At 35.7% G+C, this 21,956-nt stretch overlaps 2 protein-coding genes across 4 annotated transcripts in view; one reads left to right on the top strand and one right to left on the bottom strand.

Annotated features, from left to right (window-relative positions):
- The window catches only part of ERO1A (endoplasmic reticulum oxidoreductase 1 alpha), a 52,090-nt gene extending 42,190 nt beyond the window's left edge, over positions 1 to 9,900 (top strand). For all 3 annotated transcript variants that reach the window (XM_070249457.1, XM_023627735.2, XM_070249456.1), the window contains 5 exons: positions 658 to 904; positions 1,361 to 1,430; positions 5,333 to 5,419; positions 5,528 to 5,661; positions 6,925 to 9,900. In XM_070249457.1, coding sequence (XP_070105558.1) covers positions 658 to 904; positions 1,361 to 1,430; positions 5,333 to 5,419; positions 5,528 to 5,661; positions 6,925 to 6,985 — 599 coding nt within the window. In that variant the 3' untranslated portion in view covers positions 6,986 to 9,900. The remainder of the gene's footprint in view (positions 1 to 657; positions 905 to 1,360; positions 1,431 to 5,332; positions 5,420 to 5,527; positions 5,662 to 6,924) is intronic.
- A 568-nt stretch (positions 9,901 to 10,468) lies between these two features.
- Positions 10,469 to 21,956, bottom strand: part of GPR137C (G protein-coupled receptor 137C) — a 75,976-nt gene continuing 64,488 nt past the window's right edge. Inside the window, exons 4-7 of the mRNA XM_001489194.6 lie at positions 16,397 to 16,546; positions 14,837 to 14,962; positions 14,543 to 14,661; positions 10,469 to 13,570 (exon numbers count right to left, since the gene is read on the bottom strand). Coding sequence (XP_001489244.3) covers positions 13,393 to 13,570; positions 14,543 to 14,661; positions 14,837 to 14,962; positions 16,397 to 16,546 — 573 coding nt within the window. The 3' untranslated portion in view covers positions 10,469 to 13,392. The remainder of the gene's footprint in view (positions 13,571 to 14,542; positions 14,662 to 14,836; positions 14,963 to 16,396; positions 16,547 to 21,956) is intronic.

Here is a 21,956-nt window from a genome sequence, read left to right as displayed (position 1 = left end):
GGTAGCATAAGAGAAGGCTCCGCACGATCTTAGCTCTCCTCGCCTTCTTTTAAGAAGCTGCGCAGCATTGTACACGTTGCTTTGGAATGTTCTCTTGCTTGTTGTGGGAATTAGAATAGCTGCTAACAGCACAGTTTGTTCCTCATTAGATATTGCTGTATCAGAACCTTTTATTTGTGTGCCAGCTTCAGACCTGGAGTTCAGTGGGGAAAAGCATTTCCTGCTGCTCTTTATGCTTTAAGAATGCTGTTGAAAAATGAGACCATGGTTGATTTTCATCAGTAACATATTTCTTGTGGAATTAATGTCTCTCTCAAATCTTAGAGACAATATAGAGTAACTTTAATTTTAAGTAGGGTTTCAAACTCATTAGTAAGTTCAGTCAGTCATTTTTTAATTATGCATTTTGGTTTTATATATGTTTATATTCAGAAATTTGATTTTTGTTAAACCTAGTTTCTCAGTAAAACATTGAATTTATTTTCTTTTTAAGGATGGGTTCTAGAAGATAAATATTAATATATAACTATTAAAGGCTAAATTAGGACAAAAGCAGTTTTTGTGATTATATTTATATGTATTTTGAAATATAAAATGAAATTAATTTACTTAATTTTAAAACTCAGGTTTTAATATTTAATTCTTCTTTCTTCTCAGATACCTGGTTGGAAAAGAAATGGGGACACAACGTTACAGAATTTCAGCAGCGATTCGATGGAATTTTGACCAAAGGAGAAGGTCCAAGAAGGCTTAAGAACTTGTATTTTCTCTACTTAATAGAATTAAGGGCTTTATCTAAAGTGGTACCATTCTTTGAGCGCCCAGATTTTCAACTCTTCACTGGAAATAAAATTCAGGATGCAGAAAACAAAATGCTACTTCTGGAAATACTTCATGAAATCAAGTAAATTGTATATTAAACTACACATTAATAGAATAGTGACAAATGGTATCTAAAATTAAGTTCCTAAGTAGTCAATTTAGGGAAAGGAAAACTATGTAAAAAATAATTAAAAATGAATTTTGTTCATAGGTCTTTTAGAATTGAGCTTTGTTTTTATTTTGGCCTGGGTACTAGAAGGTACATAGTTTTAGTTTTAATAGCCATTCTTTAGTACTTGTTACCTGCATTATTTTCATAATTACTTGAACAGATTGGGTTTTGGACCCAAACTTCTACTGTATTAGACAGTTAGCTTTTGTCTTTGAGGATGAGAATTTGTTCTGGGGCATCAGAGTGTTGATTTTACTGTATATTCTACTCTATTTTAATTATATTATTCATCACTGACCTTGCATCAGCAGGACTTTTAATATTTTATAATATGTGAAAATGAATATTCTGTGTTTTAAAATGCAGGTCATTTCCTTTGCATTTTGATGAGAATTCATTTTTTGCTGGGGATAAAAAAGAAGCAAACAAACTAAAGGTAATTATTTTATATAACTTCATTTTTTAAATGCAAAACTCTTATGCAGATATGAATGTAAGCCCATGTTTCATACTTAATAAATCTTGATTTATATCCTGAAATTATATGAAAAATCAGAGTCATAATCTTTTTTCCTCAAAAAAAGGAAGTCCAAAGGCAGGGCCAGCTCAAGATCTGTCTGGTTTGTGCTATGTTCAAAATAACAACAACTGAGATCTGTGTACCACTGTACGCCGTACAGATGGCTGTCACCCTGCTGATCGCGTGTAATGACTGGAGGTTATGGGTTCAGAGAAAGGGCTCTAAAGCATGAGTGGCGGTGTTTGTCTACTGCCGAGGAGAATTCTGCAGATGGTTTCAGTTAAAGGATCCTCTTTAGGGGAGAGGACACAGTGTTATTCCGTCATTCATAGTAATCACTGGGAACTAAAGGCCTTTAGAAATGCCACCATGCAGTCATGGAAGAGCAGAAGACCTGATACCCCACACAGTGGAGTTTGGTCTTAGCTTGGCCTCTTAAAAGAGGTGTGACCCTGGGCAAGAAAGACCTCTTCCCGTATATTTGCCTCAGAATACTACAAATATGAAATATTACTAGGAAGATTTATTAAACACTCATGATGTGCAGATCATGATTTTTGTAATTAAAGGAAGAGACAGCTCCTACCCTCAAGGGATTTCTAGTCTATTTGAGGACTTAAGTAAGATTCTGTGACTGTTCTCAGTTACAAAGCTGTAGATAAGTAAAGGCAGGTGGACCTCAGTAGCAATGGGCTTGATCTGATTTCATCAGCATATTTGTAACAAACAATCTTCCTTTTTTTCTCGTTCTTTGTTTCTTTATGTAATGAAAAAACCTGATTTTATGAAGCTTGCAAACAAAATACTTTTTTGCACTCAGTATTTTTGCCATTAGATGATAGTTATTTTTGACCTCCCATACCTCCTACTTAAAGCATTCTTACTAGAAATATATACCCAGAAATAGTATACTTATATAACTTCCCAAACAGCTTCCAGGAACTTGGAAGATGATGTAATGAGACTTTTTCCTTCTATTTTTGCTATCTTCCTTCTTTTTAGTATGCTTGTTGGCTTATTGGAGGGTGTTTTGGCATACCCTCTTTCTATATTGTGCGGATTAGAATATCTCACAATGTTTTACCTTTATCAAAACTCTGAAACACTCAGCTTTGATGTCCTATGAAAGTTTAACAGATAATTTTTCTGAATTCTTTTATAAGAAGGGGTAAGAAAACAAGAAAACTTGTTAATATCAGATATTTACTTTTTAAAAAGGGTTGATTTGAATAGTCACATTTATAAGTTCATTTTAAAATCTCGTCTCCTTTATACTCTATCACTGTATGGTTAGAAATAGAAGATTTGCAGGAAAGAGAGTTCAAAGTGGAGTAGGATCTTGAAGGCTTTTAAGACGCTTGAGACTTGGGTGGGAGTTGGTCTTGGTCAGTTGGTCTTGTTGAGCGTCAGTTACAGTGTTTGCCCGCGTCACGCCTCACCTCTGCCTGCTGACGAATTGAGTGTTGACCTACACACCGTGTACATGAGCTAGGAGGCTGAGCCGTTTAGGTTCTGGTTATTTTAAGGATCGTAAAATTTTCTCATCTAAGATAACTGTGGAATACTTACACTCAGGTTTTGGACATTGTTATTTGTGGAAGTCACAAGGAATTGCTCCTCATTTAGTAAGTTTCTAGCTTATTAATTTGGTTTTCGTATAATGAATTTACATAAGCACTTGTGCTTGGTTTTTATTTTACGGTGTTATTTTGGCTCTTGTAAGCAACCATGCTAACTCTCTGTGTATGCCATATAAAAGTTTACTCAAGAGCTGCCACGGTCAAGGATGTGAATTAACACAGATTCAAATACTGAGTTTAGATAATGTCTGCAGAAGCAAGCGCAGTCTTTTAGAACAGAGGTTTCCAACCTTTACAAGTATGAGAGTCTCTTTAGTCACAAACTTTCAAGGCCTTTCCCCATGACAGTGGTATTTTTAGTATCTATTGATTGTGAAAATATAATTGCCAAAAAGCCACTCTGCATTTAATACCATTTTTTGAGTAAAAGTTGTTTCATTGATCATCACATTTATATCCATTTGGAGTTCATAGTGCGCACATGTGAGCTATTTATTCTGTCTGCACAGTGCTTGTTTACATAAGCATTTTGTGGGCCCTCATAGCAACTATGAAATCCTGCAGCGGGCACCCCCTTACAAGATGGGGACGTGTACCTCAGAGTAATTTTAGTACCCTGTTCTTATTAAAAGTGTGATTTTTTTCTTTAATTTAAGGTTGAAATACAAGTTTATAGGAAACCTCAGATCAGATCACCAAACTCTCCTTAGGGTAATATTACTGGGTAAATGTCTTTTAAAAGTAGGTTTAAAATTAGGATTACCTCTTACTGAACTCAGTCCAAAAGGTACAAAAACACAAGATATGGAATATTGCTAGCATATGGATAATAATTAATGTTAATAATTTGGCCTTTGTATTAATAAGGATATGAGCTCTGCTATCTATTAAGGATCTTTTACATGTTACAGCTGCTTCAGTCTCCAGCTGAGTAAAGCATCTGGGGAGAGACCATCCCCGAGTGGGCCGAGTGCTGTGCTGAATAGTGCATTCCAGTCTTTGCTGATTTATTCCCATTCTTAGATCTTTGGTCCTTTTCTCTTCTAGTTGAGGCCAGAGTGTGGTTTATCGCATTAAAAAAAGGAGAAACACTGTGTGCTCCCCAAATCTAGGCCAGTTGGTGTAATGGATAGTCTGTCTGAAACATGTGTCAAACCTCATATAGAAAGTGCTGTAAACGTGGGATTCCAGGGTAAGGCCAGGCCAGAGGGAGCCACTTGCAGGATCAGTTAGTGATTTCCGCTGGAGTCAAAGAAGGATGTCTTCTAGGTCTCCCTTCTTTTCTCCTCCTTCCTTAAGGACTTACACTACTTTTGGACGAGCTTGGTGCATGTTGCCCTATTATGAACAACAGACCTGGGGCTCACGGATATATACACATATATTAAAAGTATAAAAAGCAAAAAAGGGAACAATAAACACCAAATACAGAATAGTTACACAGGGTGGGAAGTAGGACTTGGGAGGGATACACTGAGGGCTTCAACTGTACTTGTAAAGGATTCTTTCTAAAACTTGGTGAAGGGCACATGGATGTTCATTGTCTTTTGTATATTTCTGCATGAAACTACTACTGCTGCTGCTGCTATTACTAATAAAAGACCTGATTGTTTTACCTAATTAATGCCAGAAAGAAGGGCTTTAATATAACTATGATGAAACCAAAGATTTTTATTTTTCTATCCCTCCCCCTCTCTTTTTTTTGTTTGTGAGGAAGATTTGCCCTGAGCTAACATCTTTGCCAGTCTTCCTCTACCTTGTGTGTGGGATGCTGCCACAGCCTGGCTGATGAGTGGAGTAGGTCCACATCCGGGATGTGAACCCCTGAAACCCCTGGCTGCCAAAGTGGAGCGCGCAGAACCCCAACCACATGGCCGAGGGGCTGGCCCCTCTTTTTAGTGAAGTTCAGCTTCTGAGTCAGGCAGGCCTGAGGTCTAAGTTTGCTGTTTACTAGATCTGGGAATTTAGGCAAGGTGACTCACCTCTCTGAACCTTGTCTTTTTAATTCGTTAGGTGTAGATTACGGTAATGTGTACTTTTGGATTTGTGGTGGAGAAGAAATTGTCTGTATGGAGACTCTGGTGTTGGCCATGCTCAGCGAATGCCGAATTTAACTCTCTCCCCTTTTGTCGTGCTGCACGGCGCCTTGCAGTGTTTGGCACATAGAAGGCACGCAGAGAGAACTTAGTGCTTGACTGTAATACTCCATCTTAGTAAAGTTTTTTAAATTGTTTTTAGGAGGACTTTCGTCTGCATTTTAGAAATATTTCAAGAATCATGGATTGCGTTGGTTGTTTGAAATGCCGACTGTGGGGAAAGCTTCAGGTAAGCACATCTGGCGCGATCCTTTTATTCTTCACACAAAGAATTGATGATTTTTCTTTTTTTGCACAAAGAATTTTCTGATTTTCTTTTTTCTTATTTTTATAATAGACTCAGGGTTTGGGTACTGCTTTGAAGATCTTGTTTTCTGAGAAACTGATAGCAAATATGCCAGAAAGTGGGCCCAGTTATGAATTCCATCTAACCAGACAAGAAATTGTATCTTTATTTAATGCATTTGGAAGGTTAGTTTGAATGTTCTGAAATTGTTTCTGCTACCACGTAAGTCTAATGCAACATGTATACTCTCAGGTAAAATTGGGTAAGAAAGATCCTTTTTAGTGAAATTATCTCACTACAGAATTCCGTGGTCTTAGGAAGTACTTTGAGTATGGAGACACATAACGATCATCAGATGATATTCTTTATTTCCTTTGTGGACTTTGATGATCATGATTAATTTACTCATTGAATTTCAATGGTCATCTTACTGAATGTGTATATTTTTTCTAATTATTTAAAAGTAGTCTTTTGTGCTGCCCAAATAGTTTTTTGAAGGTCCTGGAAAAATCATATTGTTTAATACAGGTGTATATGTAAAATTTCCTTGTGAATTCACCATTATGTAAAAAGGTTAATAATTCTTTTAAAAATAATTAATTTTTATGAGAATGATAAACATTTTTGTAAGAATGTTGTAGAACATAGCTTGAAATGAACTTACATTATAAAATTTAAGTGTAGTTGCATTTCCTTCTCGCTTGACATATGTAAAGAATACAGAGATTTATAAAAACTAACATTTTCTAATTTTTTCTTCACTTTCAAAAAATTACAATTTGTTATTTTGGGTTTGAAATAATTGACCTTCAGAATTATTCTTTAGTACACAGAAGCTTGACAGTTCTATCTCACTGAGTATCTGCTGCTTTTTTCACAGTGGAGAGCAGCGCTAAAGTACATTGAAAATAATGAACTAACTTTACTTTTTATAAAAACTAGTGGAAGCAGTTTGGGCACGCATTTACTATTCTCACTGTAGTCTAAAAGCTTGTCTAGAAGCTTGATTCTTTGTATATTTACTAAATATGGTGTAACGATTATATACTTATAATATATAATTCATATCCTTATGCCTACTTAAAATACATATTTTAAGGCTTATATACTTTATACTTTCATACTTAAAATACCAAGCATATGAATATACTTTGGATACTTAAAATATCTAAATATTTTAACATTTATGTACTTTATAATTCTGTATTTTAACATTTAAAACTTATGACTAATACTGTTATGAATACTTAATAATTAATTTCTGGGCAATATTAGTTTTACCATGTCAGATTAAGAACTAAAGTACATCAAAATAGATTAAATTGATTATGCGCCTTTAAATTTGTTGAAATAAATTACTTAAGAATTTTTCTGTGCTCTAAAAATGCAAAGTGAATAACTTAAAAGTTATCTAAGATAGTTTTTGAGTGAAATTTTTTTGGTTACAGAATTTCTACAAGTGTGAAAGAATTAGAAAACTTCAGGAAGTTGTTACAAAATATTCATTAAAGAAAACCAGTGGAAATGTGCCTATTTGTGGACATTGGAGGCCAAAGAGTGGAATTCAATCAAAGGCATAATAGCAGTGACGTCTTAAACCAAACATTTTATATAAAGCTGCTTTTGTAAAAGGAGAATTATGTCGTTTTAAGTAAACAATTTTTTTTAGTTATGTTAAGTCTATGTATAATAACATTGTGAGTAAAAGTAATACTTTGGTAATGTGGTACAAATTTTAAAGTTTAATTTTGAATAAAATTAAGATTATCAAATTCATGTATGGTAAAACTAAGTAAATATTTTAAGTCTCACACTAGAATTTTGTGTAAGAAGATGTAATATAAGTAAAACTATGGCCCATGTGACAAGTGTTTAATAGGAAAATGCTAAGGAGGCTCATGACTGACCCATAATTAATAGCTTAAAGTTTTTCAATACATTTAGGGTTACCAGGTTTAGTAAATAAAAATACAGAATGTCCAGCTAAATTTGAATTCCAGAGAAACAACAAATAGTTTTTTAATATAAGTATGTTGCATGCAATATTTGGGGTATACTTATACCAAAAAATTATTCCTTGTTAAAAATTCAAATTTGACCGGGAGTCCTGTGTTTTCTCTGGCAACCCTAGAATACATTGGTGTGAAACAATCTCTGTTAGATTATATTGCTACTTTGATTGACTTGTCTGGGTGTATAGAAAAGGACAATGACAACTCAGAGGCATAGGGGATTTCTAAACATTGTGAAAAGTTGAATACATTTATATATTTATTCTCATAATACTTTGCCTAATACTGTACAGAATTTTGGGGAAACTTTATTTTTATATAATTTCAGATTTACAGAGGAGTTTCCAGGATAGTGCAAAACTCTTCCACCCAGATTCACTGATCACACGTGCTTTATCTTTAATGCTCTATCTGTATATACACACACAGAGACTGTTGTTTCCTCAGTCATTTGAAAGTCAGTTACAGGCATTATGCCATTTGAACCCTAAATACTTCAGTGTGTAATACCAAATAATTAAAAAAATTCCCTGGAACTATACTACTATAAGCCTTAGAAAAAGGAATCATTTCGAGTTCCAATCTCTCAAGTTCTTTTTGAATTTTATTGCCTTATTAATGCTTGATCTGTATGGTCATAGGGCAGGTAACTTTTGTCTTTTGTACATGAAGTTTATCTCCTTTTTCTCCCTAAAATTAAACTGTAGTTTTGGGAGGTTTTCATTAGTGGAAGCTCTTCAAAGATAAAAATATTTGAAGGGGTTTAAGAATTTATATCACATGGTAATTGCTGGGAAAAAAGAAATTGTATACCTCGAAATCATGTGCTAATAAAGCAGGGCTTATTTATATAATGGTTCGGAAATGCCATTTTACACTGCTGTACGGTTTTTCTTCTCTGTGTCCCTAAGGCCTGGTGTAGTGCCAAGCACGTAATGGGTATCCAATAAATACTTATTGAATGTATGAATATGTAATCAGTATATTTTAAATGAATAATCACAGAGCTAAGTTTAACAATGTATGTCCTGCTTTCCTGTTCCCCCTCATTTGAATAGGGCAGGAAAAGAAAGATGTTAACCTGCCAATAAAGACTCAAAGGACTATGAAGCGAGCACCATATGTAAATTTTAAGGACCTTTGTAGTACTCTGAAAGTACGGTAGATGGGTTCGAATGGTAATTCTGTCTGTGTAGCCTAACTCTCGTGTTATGTCCCACCCTTTTTTTTTATCAGTCTTTTTGAGAGAATATTCCTATCTTCACATTGTCACCTCCCACTTGCTCCTTAACTAAAATCTGGCTTTTGGCCCTATAGTTCTTCACAGTCTCTTCCTTTGAAGTCTAAAACCCCGTCTAAATCCACAGCTCAGGTCACAGCCCATTTTTTATTTGATTTCTTTCCTGCATTCGACAGTCTTCACAGCCCTTCTTTAGTCCTTCGCTCCCTTCGTTTCACTTCTCCTGGATGCCTCCTTTTTAGCCTCTTTTCTTTTATGCCTTAAATGTCATTCCCAGCTTTCACTCTTGCTCTGATCACCACCACTTTCACTCTAGGGTAATTCTAGTTCAATGATTTCTAAGTTGTTATCTTTAGTCTAGATTTCTGAATCCATCTGCCTACTGCATATCTTCACCTGGTTGTCCCATGGACACCTGTGTGTCTCAAAACAATCGTTCTCCCCAAAATCTACTCTTCTGCCTTGGTACATTTCAGTCATCTGAATTCTCTAGCTCGGTCGTCTCCTGTTTCCCTGTCATCCAGCCAGTGTCTAAGCGCTACGGGTTTCATCTCCAACTCTGACACGTCACTGTCTTTCCATTTTCACTGCTCTTGCCTGGAGTACTGCACTAACCTGTCTCCTTATACCCAGCCTGTCTCTTCTCTTTTGCTCCACAATGTTACCAAGGTAGGCTTTCTAGAAGCACTCTAACAGTGTCATTCCTGCTTAACACCCTTCAGTGACTTCATGCACCTCCAGGAGAAAGCCAAACCCCTTTGCTTGGTGTTTACCCTCCCCCAGCTTTCTGATGAAACACACTCACAGTTCCTCAAATGCACCACGGTCAGGCCTCCAGCTTGGTGTGCGCCACTCTCCTTGTGTCAAGTGCCCTGGTCGTCCATCTCCTGCTAGAAAATTTCTGTGTCCTCGCAGGCCCAGCGTCAGACACCACCTCTGGGAAGTCTCCCTTGCTCCTCTAACTCCCTCTGTTGTGTCACCACTGTAATTACAACCTACCTCTATTGTGTCACTTACTGTGCTGTATTATTTTTATTTTTTAAAGCCTCCTTTACTAGAATGTGAGCTCCTTAAGGGCAGGAAAAGGAACTTTTTCCATTTTTGCAGCCCCATAGCATATTTTTTGGCATATGAAAACTTACTGTTTGTTGAATAAAGTGCTTTTCAAGTGACTTTGTTAGAGGTCGTTCCTTCACTCCAAATATTCTTACGGCAAGACGAGTGGACCCCCAAGGATTTGTGGACTTGGTCGATAAAGCTCCTGAAATTGTATTCAACATTTGGTGTGGATTTGGCAGTCTATGAAAGCAGTCCATTACGGACGAAAACCGTCTCCTTTCAAGGGAAAAGGCAGCAACATTGAGGAATTTCTTGAATAATCAAAGAATAGCTGCCAAGGATTATGGGCTAGATAAATTTATTCCTATTTAAGATTCTAAGGGGAAGGGGAGAGGTATTATAAATTACTTCATACAATGATTTTTCTTACCTTAATGTTTGAATAAATGTGTACTATGTAATAGTATGTTGGTATTTTAAAGTGTATGGCATTTCATATCAGATTAGTGTATAATACTAAGGGGCATGGCATCCAGATGTCAGTAATGATAAGCTCACGAACAGCACACTGTCATTTGTAATTCCTGATGTTTTTCTCTTTTCTTTGGTAGCATTAGGATTCTTACGATAGAAACTCAATCAGTGTGGCCATCAAGAGAGATTAAGAAAACAATAATGTGCTCCACATAAAAGCACAATTTTATTTTTAACAGTAGTATTTTATTACAATTTAGTGAAACAACAAATAAATACATTCATTGGCCACAGCTATACTTTTTAAAAACCAGTCTGAAACTGATTATATAGCTGAGAAACACTGCTGAACAACAAAAAAGGCAGCTATGCATAAATAAGCCACTTTAGCTATAAATTACATCTTTCATAAAACTACAACCAGCTATGACGAGTAGTAAAAGTATTAAAATTAATAGCCACCCTAATGAAACGATAAAAACAAATACTGTTAGTCACTGTAGAATTACACACTTAAGCAATGAAATTCACTGTTCTAATTAACGAACCAAAAAGGGAGGTCTGAAACCGTCGTCGTGTGCTTCAGTGCAGGATGAGCAGGCAGTTGGTAGCCCTTTGATTTTATAAACAACTCCTTTTGAGACCAAACTTAAAGTGCTCCTAGTGCTTTGGAATTTTTAAGCAAAAACTGGGCCAGAAGCTCATCTTTCTTTGTCTTTGGTGATGTCTTGTGGGAGATGTGAAGAAGGAGACAATTGAAAGAATTCAGGTACCCTTAGTCAGTGATAAGAATAAACTTACTGATCTCAAATTTGGAAGAATCAACTAATGCAGCTGAAAGAACCAAGTCATCTTATCCAAAATATTTTTAAAAAGTAATCTTTACTTGTCTGGTCCAATAGGAACATTATATCTGGAGAAGCCTTATGAGAAAATATTTCCTTTATTACTTTGACCTCTGAGGATTAACAAAGACAACACACATCTTTTCAGATAGCTCTAGATAATTAGATACCTAACCATATTAGGAAATAAATAGTTGGCATTCTGAAAAAAAATCTAACGACTGAAATTGTAATCAAAATATACTCGGTTAAGTGCACATAATGATGTTAATAATACCAAGGTTAACTTCTGTACTGTAAATTTTAAAATAATTTGATTACGATGAGAGAACTTATTATAAGCTAACCCAGAGTAACATTTACAACTGTAAGTTTACGCTTCGGATTGAATTCAAAGTCATTTTGTGGGATAAAAAAGAAATTTCTTTGGCTGTGTATCAGCCACTCCAAAGACCAAAAGCATTAATGATTTTATTTATTCCTTGGGGTTTCACCTACTGTTACACTTACGTGAGGTTACTAAATCAATCATGAAAAGTTGAAAGGTATTTTAAGAGTAGACATGAAACAACTTTCTAATCAAAGTAGAAGACAGCAAAGGACAGTTGTGTTAGTTCCAGTTCTGAAGAAATAAGTCAGCAGAAAATTGGATATAGTCAGTTGTCTTTAAGAGTGTTGTGACAACTTTCCAATGTTGCCTGTTCCCTTGGCATCTTGAGGTATTCAGCATCTACTTCTTTCCATATAGAGACTGGTAGAAAGTGAATTTTAAAATTCACTGTTGCCTTAGCTTACCATATATATTTTTTAAGATTTGGGATAGGACATCCAAGACAGTTTTAATGTAATTCTAAAAGTATTCCCATATTGTTAACCACTGGCTTTACACTTACCTAGTTAGTACCTTTATGTAAGTTTGCTCATTTAGTCTAGTGCTGGAATTAATTTGAATTAAATTTAATTTGGCTTTGCCCATATACCAGATACAAAGATGTGCAAACTAAAGGAGGAATTACACGTCTTACAAGGTATTGCACTTGAGTTCACTGCAATAGTGTATCATGATTTAATTTACCTGAGGACACTCCTGATTCAAATAGGTAAGATCAGCTATATCTTGTTTCAGCTAAATTGAATGCTTTTGAAAACGTACTCATGTTTTAATTTAGAATTGTACATTTATGAATAATTCTTAAATGCATCTGTAAACTTGTTTAGTCCCAAGAAGTTTCTACCAAAATCTCCCTATGCAAAAATCACTATTGCTTTCTTGAAGAATCATGCTTAAACTACTATATATATCTTAATCATACAAAAGAATCACTTGACCAATTCTACTCAAAGTAGCCACATAATTTTCACTGGTATACTTTCCTCTTGAAGAAATGACTGTGGCTTTCCAAACAACACTGCTAGTCATCACTGTAAGGACATCATTTGTTTAAAATGATTGAATAATTTCAGTTGGTATTTTACAATCATGCTTAAGAGAACTAACTTCAATGATTACATATTTTTTCAATTTTTAAAAAGAATGATACATTTTTAATTTTTTTTGAGGAAGATTAGCCCTGAACTAACATCTGCTGCCAATCCTCCTCTTTTTGCTGAGGAAGCCTGGCCCTGAGCTAACAACCATGCCCATCTTCCTCTGCTTTATATGTGGGACGCCAACCACAGCTTGGCGTGCCAAGTGGTGAATAGGTCCGCACCCAGGATCCGAACCAGCGAACCCCAGGCCGCTGAAGTCGAATGTGCAAACTTAACTGCTGTGCCACCAGGCCGGCCCCAAGAACGGTACATTTTTATGCTTTAATTCTGTGCACTGTTTACACTATAAAATTTTTATTGGGTAAGAATTCCACATAGATTACACCACTGAATATACAGGCTTTGATTTTTGTAGGAAAATTGCCTCCTAATTTGGTGTACAACGTAATTTCCCAGTGTGAACACTGGAGTATGACTGAATCTGCAGTGTACTCTTTCAGAATAAAGATAAAAGTGCAAATATGCATTTGATGTTCCAAAGTCAGGATGTTTGGAGGTCATCAAGTGCCTTGAGATCTATTCCCTCTTTTCTCCCATTCCAAACTTTCCATTTTATGATATTTTACTGTGAAGACGTCAAAAGTAACAGCTGTGTCCTCTGCTGAACACAGCCACATTTCCAGGCTTTGCTTTCAGTTGCAACGGATAATGGAATGTTCATGTAGGTGGAGTTTAAACAAGCTGAATATACACATTCATGAAAAACACCTGAAGAATCACGACTTGGTAACGCTGTCAGTTTTGTGGTGTTCCGTATATGCTCTGGTGATTGTTCATATCTAGATTATTACAAGTAAAGAGCAAAGGAGCAGTATCTGTCATGGGTCCATTCAGGTGGGGAGAGATGGCGTAACTGTTGCCACCACACCCCGTCATGGTGCCATACCAGCCCAAACCTTGCGAATTCGATAAACTGCAACAAAAAAAGGGCAAAAAAGCCATAAGATTATGATCAGGATATAATAAGTCACTTTGGAATTTTTAGTTTTCAATGCATTGTGCAATACAGTTGTATACTGAAATATGTTCTTTGCCAAATAACATAATGGCTTTGTACAAAATTTAATGACTATACCTAATGTCCTTGATTCTATGTCACATATTAAGAAAGAATGAATGAATACCACTCAGAACTAGTAGAACTTGATTATCATACGATAATACAGTACTCATTATGTATTGGGTTCTGTTCTAAGGCATGTTTGTATATAAATATATGTATAATTATGTATACAGACACACATACACTCATTTAATATTCACACAGTGCTATCAGATAGGCTCTATTATCATCCCTATTTCGCAGATGAAAAACAGGCTCAAAACCCTGAGGTCACTTAGCTTGTCCAGATGAAGCTGGGATTACAGAAGATGCTCTCAAGCTCAGAGCATGATGCAGGTGTGCACTGGTGCTTTCACTTCGCCTTGATACACAGCTAATGGTATGACTTGCAATGGTTTTGGAATAAGGAGGGGACAGAAGATTTCCTTTGGCACCTAAGCTTCCCCAGAGTTTTATCTAGAGTTTCTCTGTGGATTTTGAATAGCACTAGAGATATGGAAACATATGTAATCACTGTAATAGTATTCCTTCCCTACTCACCAACCCTGCCATCTGTGGACCAACAAGGATCCTGAAATGAAATGGTACCATTTCACACCCCAAAGGCATTTCTTAAATAAAGGTAATATATGGGCACAGTGTTAGATGATAGTTTTTTATAGTACAGGTCCCACCGTGCGTTTAACATCTACAGACTGCTCTAAGCTCCAATAAAATGATCTTATTTATTGGCATATATCACCAAATCACCTTTTTCATATTTGGGTTAAAGCTTAGATTTGTTCTTTTCAATCTATTTCAGTACTAATTCAGTATATCTACCTTCCTTCTCTTGAACTTCCCAGTCTCGGCAAGTCATCATCACTATCATATCGTCTTGGATTGTCGAAAAAGTAAGCTCTGGAACTATAACTGTGAGTATTTATCATGCCAGCAGTTGCCTGGGAACAAAGTATGAGACAGCAGATGAAGATTTACTTTCCAACTAAGAAAGGAGGCTGGGAGCCATAATGCTTTTTAGTCTTAAACTTTGCCAAAAATAGAAAATCAATATAAGTGTTCCATTATTTTTAAAAATAAGGAGAACAGGCATGAGGGGATATTACGATATCATACCAAATTCTGGTTTAATCTCTGCGCCCGGAAAAACAGTACCACTGACCATGCTGGCACATGTTCCCACAGAAAGAGGACCATACCAAATACTATGTACTCGTCTCCGCTTATGTCTTCTATTTGAGCCTGTAAATAAAGGCAGAGAATTTTTAAATCTGTTTTATGTATAAGCAATCACACTCTACAATTAACTTGCTTCAGGTAGGGTACGTTAAAACATATCAACCACAAGCATACAAAACTAATTTTCCGTATTTTTTGGTTTCTTATGATATTTATTCTTTGAAGGACATAAAGATGCTTTGATGTGAAGTAGAATAAAAAGCTATTAACTTTTTCAATGCATCAATTAATGAAAATACTTTTAATATATGGATAATATGGAGAGATCTTATTTTTAGGCTCCATAGTTGGAAGAGAGTTTTTTTTTTTGATTGGCACCTGAGCTAATATCTGTTGCCAATCTTCTTTTTTTTTTCCTTCTTCTTCTCCCCAAAGCCCCCCAGTACAAAGTTGTATATTCCAGTTGTAGGTTCTTTTGGTTTGCTACGTGGGACGCTGCCTCAGCATGGCTTGATGAGCGGTGCTATGTCCGCGCACAGGATGCAACCCGGCAAAACCCTGGGCTACCGAAGCGGAGAGCGCGAACTTAACCACTCGGCCACGGGGCCGGCCCTTGAAGAGAGTTTTAAAGAGACTACTGGTTCTAGCTGCTCCATAGGCAAAATAATAGCACTTACCCTGAGTTACACCTATAAAGAAATGCAACATAGAAGTTGCTCGGCTCTGCTGGTAACTTAAAAATACACTTTAGGGCTTAAACTCCATATTGAATTTCTTTCAATTCTACTAGGTGTTGGGAGAGAGACAGTGAAGAGAATCTGCCACATGGACCCACATGTGAAAATTCCTTCTCCTTAGCTAACTGAAATTCTGATAAAATGGTATTCCAGGATGCCTAAGTTCAGTACGAAATTAATATAAATAGAGATACAGCTATGTCAAACTGCACTTTTGGGAAGGGGGTGGAGAATGCTGGGAGGTTAAATATGCACAGCTGGGGTCCTGGGCATGACTACAGCAAACACCTGGATGCCCAAGGAACTGTGAATGTCCTCCCGTTATCAAGACTGACATCTAAACTAACCAAATATTTAGGTTATACGTAGTTCTTGGGTAAGGAGAGAATTAATTTCATCCTAACAAATTAAAGACATACCCATATTCACTAGCTAATGACAGGCACTCAACTTATGTAGAGATATTTAAACACTACCCTTTAAAAAATTAGTAAAATAGGTTTGTGACCAATAAGTTTATGGCACTATTAGTATTATTTACAAAAAGAAAAGAAAATACTCCTTTGGAAGAAGTTCTCTCTGAAGAATGATTTAAGTGCCACATGTAAATAAGGATTTTTAAACATAGAACTTTAAGTATGATTACTGATAGTAGCTAGAAATTCCATAAAAGTGTTTGTAAGTCAAACAAAGTGTTCTCTTAGTTAAGGCTAACTTTATTATCATATTATTAGATTGGCAATACATGGTAGGTACTCGCCTTGTCTGAAAGATTATCCCAGCCATAATTAAATGGACTTTCTAATGTATCCTGAGATACGGTGACCACCACCAAATTATAACATGCTCTTGAAGAGTAGAGAAGAATGACTACAGAGCCTACAACGACAGTCTGGCACAGAGACATACCCTAAAAGAAAGAAAAATAATCATCATGAGACTCAGCACATTTGTCATGACAAATTGTTCATTCACATAAAATATAGTCATCCTTGCAATGCACTCCTAGAAAAGAGTGAGCACCTGTTGAAATAAACTCTTGATTAGCTTCCTAGTCTTGAAATAAACTCTTGAAATAAACTCTTGATTAGTTCCTACTCTAGAACCACTTGTGTTTAAACTACTCTGTTAATATGGATAAGTTCTTTGCCAATTTGCCCAATGGCAGCTGGAGGAAGAGTTTGTTCTGCCAAGGTCACCTTACTCCCTTAAGTAATATATAAATAAACAAGTTGACAAAAGAACTGAGATTTAATTGATATTAATCAGAGAGGTAGTTTAGTCATTATGAGAAAAGAATGGGAAATAGAAGCATTAGTCCATTTGATACACTTAATTTCCAACAAGACAGAAAATTAGAATAGAAATACAGCTCCTATGCTATTTGCTTCATTCTATTAGAGAGCTGATGTTAATCCTCTATTGATGCTGTTTGTTGATGACAAAATAATGTAGGCACCCAAGTGCACTTTCAAGTGCATAGTACTTTAATCCTAGGGCTCTTACTATTTCCACAAACATAGACAGCCCTGATGACTTAGTGGTTCTCAACCGGAGTGTGTACTGGAGAGGGGTGTGGTATCACCCTTTGTAGGATTCTTAACCAGGGGCCTGTAGTTCAATACGATTGGTTTCTTTTCCAATCCTATATATCTCATGCCTTAAAAACATTATTCTGAGAAGTAACATAATTGCCAAAGATAGCCCTTTCAAAAAACACCCAATATGGTGTTTTGGAAGTTTGTGTTTTGGCTGTCACAATGATTAAGGGGGATGGCGTTTAGTGCACAAGGCCCAGGGATGCTAGATAACCTGCAATTCACAGGAGAGTTCTTCACATGACAGACTTCTTTGACCTTCATAACTTTCCAGTGTCCTCCTGGACATTCACGAAGATGAAAACCTGTTTATAATGATCTAGGCCAGATGTTTTACATATAAGCAAAGTTTATGTTTGCATAGTTTAAATAGATGCCAACATTCCCAGAAACACACGTAACATGTAAATTGAGGGAAATTTGTCCTTCGTTTTGTTCAGAACTTTATCAAGAATGGTCGAATATTTCTGAAAAGCATGAAACTGACAGCAATACTCCTGTGGTACGTAAGGCACCAGTGCAACATAGCGGTAATAGTCTGCATTTGTAGCTGTCCCATTCACAGTGTCTATAGACACAAGCATCTGACTATTATATCATGCCCCAAAACTTATACATTGAAATATTTATTAATTCATTCCTTTTATTTCCTCTTTAAATTCCTTTAAATTAACTAGGGCAATTACATTGAATTTTTGAAGTTATGTGTGTAGGTTAAACAACCTATTAATTTCAGGATAGAAACAGGTTATTAATGTTTGTTATTAGAAGGGTGCACTGGGTTTGGTAGGATTGAGAACCATTATTATAAGTGACTTCCTCATAAGAACAATACAGTTTAGAGATGAGAAGAAAGAGGTCTATGAGAATAAAGAGACCTAAAAGATGAAAGTTATCTTGAAAGATGTTGGGATAGTAACAGAATACCTTCTCTGAGCTAACCCACTACTAGAACAAAAAGCATGTGTGAAAATAAATAAAACCCTGGCAAGATTAAAATTTTTTAAAATCAAGGCTAAAATTTTCTACAGTGTGCATTTTAATTTTTGTGAATCCAAAAAATAAATCTTGTTAATAAAAAAGCTAATCTAAACCCAATCCAGTTCCAATTTTAAAAGTACTATATTATTAAAGAAAAGTTAGGTATCAAGAAAGGTTAGAATGCTGTAAGCATTACCATCCTTTAAAATAACCATAAGTAAGTTTAGAGTCACTGCTTTGAGAAATAAAATGACTGCTAAAAAGACATAATACGGAGAGACTTTGCTTATGCTTGTAAATATTATAAGAACTTAAGAAAAGAGCACAGAATAATAAAGAAGCAATTAATAAAATAAAATTGCATCCAAATTATATATAGAAAACAATGAAAGAAGCCCACTGACTTAGAAAAAAAGTAAGAGTCTTCCTGCAGAATATAGGATTACTAAACAAAAAGTAAGGATCCAGCAACAAGGAAAGCATTGTCAAAAAGTTAAAGAAAATCTTCCTAAAATGAATAGAGTTGTCATAAACAATTCCACTCAGGAGCAATCCTTGAGGAATGGTTCTCCCTTCCTCTATCTCTGACATCTACCTACCACTTTTTTAGAAATTCAACACTTGACAAGAAGAGTGACACCTCACTCCAGTATGCACATTATTAATACTTCAGTATGCAAATCATTAACCACAGTTCAATATTTGCTTACAGGAATTTTTAGAATGCAGAAACCTCAACTTACCATTCACTGAAGTGTTTTTTTTTTTCCTGAGGAAGATTCACCCTGAGCTAACATCTGTGCCAATCTTCCTCTATTTTGTATGTGGGTCACCGCCACAGCATGGCTGATGAGTGGTGTAGGTCTGCGCCCAGGATCTGAACCCATGAACCTGGGCCTCTGAAATGGAGTGTGCCGAACTTAACCACTATGCCATGGCCGGCTCCCCATTCATTGAGTTTTGACAAGTGTGTACACCCAAATCTCTACCAAAATAGAGAACATTGCTATCTCTCCAGAAAGTTCCCTCACACCCTTGCCCATCAGCCAGACCCCCAGGCACAAATACTCTCCTGCTTTTGTCTTTACCACAACTTAGTTCTGCCTACTCTGGAACTTCATATAAATAGAATCATAGAGTACGAACTCTTTTGTAGGTTTCATTTCTTCAGCATAATGTTTTGAGATTCATCCATCTTGTTGGATGTTATCAGTAGTTAGGTCTTTATAACTGTTGAGGTAGATAATTAGGGTGACCAGCTCCTCCTGGTTTGCTCACGTTTCTTAGTTTTAGCACTGAAAGTCCCACATTCACATCCCCTAAAACCTCTCAGTCCCAGGCCAACCAGGGCAGTTAAGCACACTAATTCCACTGTGTCATTATATGAGCTTGTTGGTATGATAGCTTGTTTATCCACTTCTTTCAGTTGATGGACAGTTTCTATGAACACTCTTATCCAAGTCTTTTTGTGGACATATGCTTTCACTTCTTTTGGGTAAATACCTAAGAGTGGAATTGCTGGGTCATAAGTTCAGCTGTGTAAGAAACTGCCAGATCTTTTTCTAAAATGGATGTACAATCTTACACTTCCAAAAAGTATGAAAGTTCCAGTTGCTCCACATACTAGACAACATTTGGGGTTATCAGTTTTTTAAATTTTAACCAAGCTGGTAGATGTGTAGTAGTATCTCATTTTGGTTTTAATTTGCATTTCCTTGATGACTAATGATATTGTGCTTACTGGCCATTTGTATATCTTCTTTGTGAAGAATCTATTCATATCTTTGACCACTTCTAAATTGTGTTGTCTTTTTTTATTACTGAGTTGTAGGAGATCTCTGTATATGAGTCCCTTGTCAGATATATGTATTGAAAATATTTTCTTGAAGTCTGTGGCTTGCCTTTGCATTTTCTTAGTCTTGTCTTTGGATGAGAAACTTTAAATTTTAATTTAGTTATCAATTTATTCTTTTGTGATTATTTTCTATGACCTATCTTAGAAATCTTTACTTATACTCAAGTTGTAAAGATATTCTCCATGTTTACTTTTAGAAGACAGACTTTTTCATTTATGTCTGTGATCCATTTTGAATTTTTGTGTTTGTATACTATAAGATGGAGTTAGAGGTTCATTTTATTTCATATGGATATCCAGTTGTTCCAGCACCTCTAGTGAAAAAGATTCCCTTTCCCCTTTGGATTGCTTTAGTATCTTTGTCAAAAGTCAAAAGACGATATAAGTGTGGATTGATTTCTAGACTCTCTGTTCTGTTCCATTGATATGTTTGTCTATTTTATGCTGGTAGCACACTGTCTTAATTATTGTTAGCTTTTTACAACGTTTCAAGGTCATATAGTGTAAGTTCCCTTCTTTTTCAGGGTTACTTTCCGTGCTGTTCAATACAACAGCCATTAGTCACGTGAGTATTTACATTTAAATTAAATTAAATTAAAAGATCAGTTCCTCTGTCACACCAGCCAGCTTTCAAGTGCTCAAGTTACATATGGTTAGCTACCATAATGAACAGTGCAGAAATAGAACATTTTCATCTTTGCAGAAAGTTCTATTGAAAAGCACCACTTTAAGTATTTTAGGTCTTTTACATTTCCATATAAATTTCAAAGATTTTATTTTTTTCTTTTTTCTCCCTAAAGCCCCCTGGTACACAGTTGTATATTCTTAGTTGTGAGTCCTTCTAGTTGTGGCATGTGGGATGCCACCTCAGCATGGTCTGATGAGCGGTGCCATGTCTGCGCCTAGGATTCCAACCGGTGAAATCCTGGGCCACGGCAGTGGAGCGCACGAATTTAACCACTCAGCCACGGGGCCGGCCCTTCCACATAAATTTTAGAATCAACTTCTCAATTTCTATTTTGAAAAACTTCATGGTAAAATTATGATTGAGACTGCATTGAAACTATACATCAGTTTGGGGAGAATTGCCATCTTAACAATACTGCATCTTTTAATCCATGAACAATGATCTTCATTGATCTAGGTCTTATTTAATTTCTCTCAGAAATAATTTGCAGTTTTCAGTATAGAGTATTGCTTGTTTTTTGGAAAATATATTCCTAAGGATTTTGGGTTTTTCTGCTATTGTAAATGGAGTTGTTTTTTTGAATCTCATTTTCTAATTGATTGCTCCTGGTATATATAAAAATACAAGATAATTTTTTTATTTTCACCTTGTATCCTGAGAACTTGCTAAATTCACTTATCAGTTCTAGTAGTTGTTTAGTAGATTCCTTAAAATATTCTACATAAACAATCACGTTATCTGCAATTTGACTGTTTTACTTCTTAATTTCCAATTTATACCTTTTGTTTCTTTTTCTTGTTTTACTGGAATATTGAATAGAAATGGTGAGAGTGGATATCCTTGCTTTGTTCCCAATCTTAGGGGTAAAAACATTCAATGCTTTAAGTATGATACTGATTGTAGGTTTTTTTAATGTCTTTTATCGTATTGAGGAACATTCCTTTTATTCCCTATTAGCTGAGATTTTGTGGTTTTTTAATCATGAAGGATGATGAAATTCGTCAAATGTTTTTTCTACATCTATTGAAACTATCATTGGGTTTTTCTCCTTCATCTCATAATGTAGTGAAATACATTGATTGATTTTCAAATGTTAAACCAATGTTACATTCCTGGGATAAACTCTTCTTGGTCATGATGTATTATCCTTTTTTTATGTTGCTTAGATTCGCTCTCTAAGGATAAGGGATACTTGTTT

This window comes from Equus caballus, chromosome 24, assembly GCF_041296265.1.
Source record: "Equus caballus isolate H_3958 breed thoroughbred chromosome 24, TB-T2T, whole genome shotgun sequence".
In the NCBI taxonomy this organism is placed as follows: Eukaryota; Metazoa; Chordata; class Mammalia; order Perissodactyla; family Equidae; genus Equus; species Equus caballus.
This window is presented reverse-complemented; position numbering and strand designations above follow the sequence as displayed.